Below are 8,086 nucleotides of genomic sequence, written 5' to 3' on the forward strand. Positions count from 1 at the left end.
GTTCTCAACTTCCCTCAAGTATCAGATTTTTATGGGCAATAAACACAAGTAAACTCAATCCCCAGATTTTACTTTTATTTTTATTTATCCAATACAATACTATAACTAGGCCTTTATGGAAAAAAGTCATGTGAAAGTCAGCCACCTTTTCCATTTTCAACATTGACATGTTCAACTATCACACTTGACTTTGGAGACAAACAAAGTCATATCATATAAAATGAATCTGAACTACACAACACAACGAAAGCATCTATGGCAATATGTCATCACTTGTTGCACAAATGACAAACTGACAAAGATTCAAGCCATTGTTTCCTCCCCATCTACACCACCTCATAAATCAAATTTAACATGACATTCAGTGGTCAGAACTTCACTACCATACCTGAAATTTAGTGGCATGGATCTAAAATGAGTGACTCGCAGGTGCAGACCTGAAGTTCCCAGTCACAAATCATTCAAACTAACCATTTTATAAGCTATATCTTGCCAAGTTTTGACAATTAACCGAGTGTACATATAATCAATTGCCAATTGTTCATATATATTGAAAACCTGCGCAGGCGAGGCTGCACGTCACGCCACTCTCTATTAGTTGCTATTTTGGTCCTGCCCTGGAAGACATTTATCCAGCATCTACCCACCCTGACAGCATCCAATAAACCCACCACTCCCATTCATCTCCACACCCTCGACAAACCACCCCCACCCACCTTTCCACTCCCTTGCTCCATCCCCAGTTCTCCCTCTCTCGTGCGCACACACGTTTCCTGCAGATGTGGCAGATATTTTGAGACTTAAAATCTATTCAGAATTTCAACACCACAAGGTAAAATATATTTCTTCTATCCAACAGGCATCTTTTCTTGTAGAAATATTCGGATCCTACTTTTTGTTGATTTTGGCTGTGGTTATCAACTCACTTCTGGTTCTCCAAAGAAAAGGTAAGACTGTTTTTTTTTTTAATTCATATTTTCAACTTCCCAAGCTGTTATGCATATTGCCATAGTAATATTGATTTACAAATGGATCAATAGGGTATCTCGCCCCCAATAATCCATGGTGTCATTCTCAAAGGGAGCCTCTAGGTCTGGTACTTAGGATGCGACAAACTGAGTGCAAAAGATCACTCTATATTAACTTCCCGCTTGTTTTAAGTCATTCATATGCCCCATTTTGCTCAACTAAAGTGTACAAAGAAAATAAATGTATGTAACATTTATTGATGAGCTAATATTTAATTAATTAAGACATTTTCATTGCAGTTAGGTTTGTTTTGCATTTTGGTCCTGAACCTAAAGGATGAAACTCATTTAGAATGGCAAATGAATCTTCATTTTAATGGAAAACATATTTTTTAGCCTCGTTCGCAGCAGATGAGAGTTCACATCTTTGTTGTTCCTGCACATTAAGAGCTGAGCATATTTGTCTTAAACCTTTCAAAAGAAGAGGAATGTGAGACATGGGGTGAAAAAATAACCTATATACTATACATTGGAAAAGGGGCTGTCAATAATGGGGATCATATTTTGTGTTCAATGTAGACATTTTTCATGTTTACCAAATAATCTCAAATATCCATTCATTCATTTTCCGAACGGATTATCCTCTAAAGGTTTGCGGGGGGTGCTGGAGCCTATCCCAGCTAACTACGGGCACCAACCTGTGATCAAATGCTCAACTGTGTAGCTGACGCACAAACCCAATCTTCAATATTTAGAGTATTTGTTTGTGATATTATTTATGTTATATATTCAGTAAAGTTGACAGTTTCTTTCATGCAACATTTAAATTGTTTTTGTTGGTATTTTTATGTACCCATATTTATCTCAAGATAAATTTGGGTACACAAACTCACTAGGAGGTCCTCCCCAACTACTAAAAGTGATCATGTCGATGGCCTTTTATGGGCCAGATTACATTTAGATATACATATGCATTTTTCTTTCTTCAATTTCTTTAATTGTAGTGTTTCCTCAATTAGCACTTGAGCACACCGAGCAAGATGACCATCCACGTCGAGGGTCTGGTGGCCATTGTCCTTTTTTATCTAGTGATTCTCTTCGTGGGCATTTGGGCAGCGTGGAAAAACAAGAACTCAGGCGTGGGTGATGGCGGTGAACGAAGCGAGAGGATCATGGTTGGTGGTCGGGACATTGGCTTGTTTGTGGGTGTATTCACAATGACAGGTGAGTTCCCTCAAATTGGTACCATGGAGATAAATATAGTTGATTTGTACTTTCTTTTCTTTCAGCTACTTGGGTGGGTGGGGGCTACATTAATGGGACAGCTGAGAATGTCTATTTACCTGACTATGGTTTGGCTTGGGCCCAAGCACCCTTTGGCTATGCTCTCAGCCTGGTACTAGGTAAGAACTATTGAGCTGCTGAAATTAGGTTTGCTCCTTGTTTATTCATTAATTTCATTCACACAAGGGTCGCAGGGGGTTCTGGAGCCTATCCCGGCCAACTATGGGCACAGGGCAGGGGACACCTTGAATTGGTGGTCAGCCAATTGTCACCTTATTTTTATTTATTTATAAAACATTTCATCATTTGTAACTGTTGTTCCACTATATTAATGTGTGTTATGTCAAAACGCACTTTCAACACTCAATTTTATCTTTTTTTTCAAAATTTGTCTGTCCTGAATGAAACTACAAGATATTTTAACTTTGATGTGATTTATTGAGGGTAGTCTTTAATTGGCTGATAGCCTCCTCGGTGAAACGAGTTGGATGTCTATGAGTGACAAACTAATTTAAATATACCTCAAAAGGATCTAAATAGCCATATGATTAGACATCACTCATTGTCAATGGCACTGAAATAGTTAAAGCAGTATCATTGTACTGTAGTGTGAAATCCCATGAGAACTACCCGAAATGATCTTTATGGACATTGTTATTTGACTTGTTCCAGGTGGGCTTTTCTTTGCCAAACCCATGCGATCCCGGGGCTACGTCACTATGCTGGATCCTTTTCAACAGCTCTATGGAAAGAGAATGGGAGGGTTGCTTTTTATCCCTGCTGTTATGGGTGAAATCTTCTGGTCTGCTGCCATTTTATCTGCCCTGGGTAGGTAATTCTTGAGTGCTTTCTAGACCAGTGACTCCCAAACTTTTCCCCCCAGCACAAGTAATTTAAAGTATTTTGACCGTCTAAGCTTTATATATGTGTGACACACAGAAGTCAAAAAAAACAAAAAAAAACATCACTTAAATTCACTACTTTTTGTGCTACAGTGGTACCTCGACCTACGATCAGCTCGTGGTATGACATGGTACGACGAAAATTTCGATCGAATAATTCGCCCGCGATACGATCAAAATTTCGAGATGCGACCAAGCCAGGTGGCCATGACATGAGAGGCTGTTTATCATTGTAGCGCACTGTCTTTTTTGCTGCATCTCTTTTGTGTATAACAGATATCTACGAGCACTCAACGATTTATTCAGACGAGTTTCGACCAGGAAACGCACAACGCGCATGCGCGGGCAAAAAGAGGGCTTTCTGGGTAGTGAAGCATACTCGTGCACATAACACCGATAGGCCGATATTGCTGTCTCTACCCTCCGCGAAATGCGTCTAATTTTAATTCTATTCAACGCATTTTATTACTATTAAACCACTAGTTATGTGTTACTTTGTTAATAGATGGCGAATTAGAAGAAATAAAACGTTTTTTCCAATCCAATATCCTGTTTTTGGTGTTTTTTCAGAGGGTTGGAACGAATTAACGCCCCCCCCCCCTCCTCTCTGTCCTTCTCTCCCTCTCTTCCCCCTTTGAAATGTGTCTAATTTTACTTCTATTAAACACATTTTATTACTATTAAACCACTAGTTATGTGTTACTTTGTTAATAGATGGCGAATTAGAAGAAATAAAACATTTTTTCCACTCCAATATCCAGTTTTTGGTGTTTTTCCAGAGGGTTGGAACAAATTAATTTGTTTTTAGTTCATTTCAATGGGAAACGTCTGCTCGAGTTACGAAAAGCTCGACATACGATCTCAGTCCCGGAACGGATTAAGATCATATGTCAAGGTACCATTGTATTTGTATTTGATGTATAATGACAGTTTAAATACTAAATGTATACGAACCCACAGGAGCCACTTTGAGTGTGATCGTTGACATAAACATCAACATGTCAGTGGTGATCTCAGCCCTGATTGCTATCTTCTACACTCTTGTGGGAGGACTCTACTCAGTTGCCTACACTGATGTAGTGCAACTCTTCTGCATCTTTGTGGGTTTGGTGAGTCTCACAATCAAAAACCAAAACATTCACATGACAGTCACCATTACTGATAATAAAATGCAATATTTCCATTAAATAGTGGATCAGTGTGCCTTTTGCGTTATCCAATCCTGCCGTGTCAGACATCAGCGTGACAGCCAGTACGGCCATCCACCAGTCACCCTGGCTGGGAAAGGTTGATCCCGCTGACAAATGGCTCTGGGGAGATAATTTCTGCTTGCTGGTAAATTATACCTATTTACAGAAACATGCTTATTCAAACCAGTAAATCTATGTGTTTGTAGTGTTGATGTTTATATATGGGGCGGGAGCCCTTGCAGTCACTTGATCTGATGAAACTCTATTAGCAGTAAAAAAAAATATATTTCTGTTTCTAGATATTGGGGGGGATTCCCTGGCAGGTCTATTTTCAACGGGTTCTTTCTGCCTCTTCAGCTACCTACGCCCAGGTCCTTTCCTTCCTTGCTGCCTTTGGTTGTTTGGTCATGGCTGTTCCCTCTATCCTCATAGGAGCAATAGGGGCATCCACTGGTAAATATACACTGCTATATGTGTTGGGTCCTTCCTTTTTGTGTATTCTTCAGTCAGGAAGAAAGTACGCTTTTTAAGGACGGGATTGATGTTCGGCTAATGTAATTTGATCCTTGATGGGCAAAATGAATGGACTCCTTTGTTGAAGTCAATAACCCTGTGCAATGGACTTGTGCCATAATGGGGGTCCGCATGGATGTGCTGTAGCTCAAATTGCCAAAGATTGTCATGTTGCTTTTTAGATCCCAGACAAATTTTCATCAAAATCTGCACCTATGATATTCAAAGATAAGCCCTGCAATGCATTTTCATTGATGTTGTACTTAAAAATGATGATGTACTTAAAAAAAACAAAGTACTACCTCTTTAAAATTAGATTTTTTGAACCTCCACGAGCACTGAAAGCACATGGTCATCTTTCAGTGCCATTGAATGATCGCTGCCAGTCCTCCCAGTCAGATTATTCATCTTGGTGGCCCTTGCTGTAAAATGTTTGCAATCCCTTCTCAAATTCAGGATTAACATACTGATGTTGAAGCCATCAACAATTGATGACTATGACAAGAAAATCCTGTGCATCCGAACCATTGTCAGACATGGAGATTTCAATCAAAGGAAACAGAATGCCATACTCAGTTGTTTACTGCATCAACACTTTTATCAGATGTGAAAATGTAGACGCCTACCGTGACTCCAGGGTAAACAAGCAGCAGCAGGCTATGGCAAGCGCAGACCCACCAGACCGTGCACTTTTGTGAATATTACATCTGAAGACGAGCTAATTAATCTGGCCCATCTGAAGCTGTTGTATGTACGATATAAGCAACAGCGTTAATCAGCCACTGCTTGTTTGGAGAATGTACATCTCCAGAGAATTAAGTTATTGTTTAAAACATGCCAAAGAAATTATGTTGCATGCGCTAAAAAGAAAGCAAGTATGAAAATAATCACTTCAGGATTAAGCAGAGTTAAATGAGAACTGATTCAAACAACAGAAGTCTAAAAGCTTTTAATTATAGTCGTGTAAAAATTAGGCACTTCAAATTTGGGTTTATTCCAGTCTCATAATGATGTCCAAATGGTTCTGGCTATTAATGATTACTACTGAATTTCAATACTGGAATCTACACTACATTTTCTTTAGTTCAGTAAATGACTAACAGCAGAAATGTCAAACTCATCTTTGAAGCCGGTCAAATTGTAATAGTTTTGGTTTCCTTCAGAGGGAAAATTAATCAATAGGTCGATAATTATTCAATCATCAAATTAATCAATATGCACATCCCCTTGTAGCTGCCATTGAGGTTTGATCCATTTTGACCTGTCAGAATGATCCCTTTTTCAGTCGTGTAACTTAAAATATTTGATTTTTTTTAATCCTTTACATGTTTTAATAAAACTAAACAGAATAAAAAAATATTATATTTTATTTAAATATAAATATGTAATCGTTAATTGATACCCATTTAATTAAAAAGAGGAAAACTAGTATAACATTTTCTTATTGTCTCATTTAAAATGATTTATATTCATAAATTTTATATATATAAAACTAAATACTAAATATGCCCAAATTTCTATAGTTCTATTTCTTTGTGAGTTCGACACAAATCACTTTATTAATCACAATATTAATTAGCAAGAAATATACCAAAGCGACCTCACCACCTATGCTCTAGTCTACACCTTGCGAATCCTAAAAATCAGGTTAGCAATAGATTTCAAATTTCCATCTTTATCTCCAGACTGGAACCAGACTTCTTATGGGGCCGTGCCTCCAAAAGATCGTGACGAATCCGACATGATCCTTCCCATTGTACTTCAGCACCTCTGCCCACCTTACATCTCCTTCTTTGGACTCGGAGCTGTATCGGCAGCTGTCATGTCATCTGCAGATTCCTCCATTCTCTCTGCTAGCTCGATGTTTGCCAGGAATATCTATCAACTTGCCTTTCGACAGTCGGTAAGACTGCAATTTGTCAATTACTACCATATTTTGTACCAGTAATGCAATTATATAACCATTCCCGCTTAAGTGCCACTTGTTAATTGGTCTTTCAATAATTAAAAGACATTACATTCACTGTGTTCAATAGAACAGTCAAAATATCTACATTATTAATTTGATGGATGGAAATTCCTATGATCACTCTCTAATTGTTTTCTAGGCATCGGATCGTGAGATCGTCTGGGTGATGCGTCTTACAATCTTCGTTTTCGGAGCCCTCGCCACTGCCATGGCGTTGTTAACAGGAACAGTGTACGGGCTGTGGTACCTGAGCTCGGACCTTGTCTATGTCATTGTCTTTCCCCAGCTTCTTAGTGTCCTTTTCGTCAAAGTAACCAATACCTACGGCTCAGTGGCTGCCTACGTCTTTGGTCTTTTGCTACGAATTGGCGGAGGAGAACCCTATTTAAAACTTCCGCCCTTCATCTATTATCCTGGTTGGGTGATCCAAGAGAAGATCCACCACCTCTCTGGTGATGTAGAGTATTTCGTCCAGCAGAGATTCCCATTCAAGACAATGTCCATGTTAGCATCCTTTTTGGCAAATGTGGCATTTTCCTACCTGACAAAGTACCTGTTCGAAAGTGGTACGCTGTCACACAAGTACGACTTCTTCGATGCCGTGGTCTCCAAGCACAGCAAGGAGATCATGGACAAGGCCACACTGGTGGGCCATGATAATATCATTCTCTCAGAGATGGCGCCTGTCAAACAAGCTCTGGGTGCATCCCTCGCGGCGACCTTCACCAACAGGGAGGTCCTAAGTAATGATGAGGTGTCGAGTCCTGAGGAGTTTCAAGATGAAAACTAGGCTCTAAAAGAGAAACTCACTACTGCCACATGAGGAGTCAAAGCGGTAGGGATCTGCAATGGCTTACAAATGATCCTACATATTTTATTTCATGCTAGTGATATTAAAGGATATTAAAAATGTTTCCTGGTCATTCCAGGTTGGATACTACGAAGGTAAGACCTAATACTAGTTCAGAATTGGATACCTGTCAACCTCTGCCGATAACTGCCCTTAGAAATGATTATGATTCCCCTTACAAACCCCCCAAAAACCTTACAAACGCCGTACGACTCGTACGGTGTTTGTAAGGTTTTTGGGGGCTTTGTAAGGGGAATCATAATCATTTATAAGGGCAGTTATCGGCAGAGGTTGACAGGTATGGAATTGGGAGAGAAAAAATCTTGTCTACAGTTCCAATTGTAAAATGGCAAATTTCCATGAAATTTATGGATGTTGTTTTGCTGTCTGTAATCTTAATGTGCATAGCA

The 8,086-nt window shown here is 39.2% G+C and overlaps 1 protein-coding gene across 1 annotated transcript; it reads left to right on the top strand.

Moving 5' to 3' along the window:
- The first annotated feature begins 314 nt into the window (after positions 1-314).
- LOC144086986 (high-affinity choline transporter 1-like) lies at positions 315-7,856 on the top strand. Its single transcript, XM_077617200.1, has 9 exons — positions 315-947; positions 1,988-2,192; positions 2,258-2,371; positions 2,925-3,080; positions 4,115-4,263; positions 4,346-4,489; positions 4,644-4,797; positions 6,543-6,760; positions 6,966-7,856. The coding sequence occupies exons 2-9, from the start codon at positions 2,009-2,011 to the stop codon at positions 7,614-7,616; spliced, it is 1,770 nt and encodes a 589-aa protein (XP_077473326.1). The 5' UTR covers positions 315-947; positions 1,988-2,008; the 3' UTR covers positions 7,617-7,856.
- The last annotated feature ends 230 nt before the right edge of the window (positions 7,857-8,086 follow it).

Source organism: Stigmatopora argus, chromosome 13, assembly GCF_051989625.1.
Source record: "Stigmatopora argus isolate UIUO_Sarg chromosome 13, RoL_Sarg_1.0, whole genome shotgun sequence".
NCBI classification, from domain to species: Eukaryota; Metazoa; Chordata; class Actinopteri; order Syngnathiformes; family Syngnathidae; genus Stigmatopora; species Stigmatopora argus.

What these genes read in the sequence shown, in the direction of transcription:
- LOC144086986 (XM_077617200.1), top strand. Translation starts at nt 2,009, where the DNA reads ATGACCATCCACGTCGAGGGTCTGGTGGCCATTGTCCTTTTTTATCTA. An exon ending in AGCAATAGGGGCATCCACTG is followed by an intron (nt 4,798 to 6,542) that starts GTAAATATACAC and finishes CTTTATCTCCAG; the next exon opens with ACTGGAACCAGACTTCTTAT. An exon ending in AACTTGCCTTTCGACAGTCG is followed by an intron (nt 6,761 to 6,965) that starts GTAAGACTGCAA and finishes ATTGTTTTCTAG; the next exon opens with GCATCGGATCGTGAGATCGT.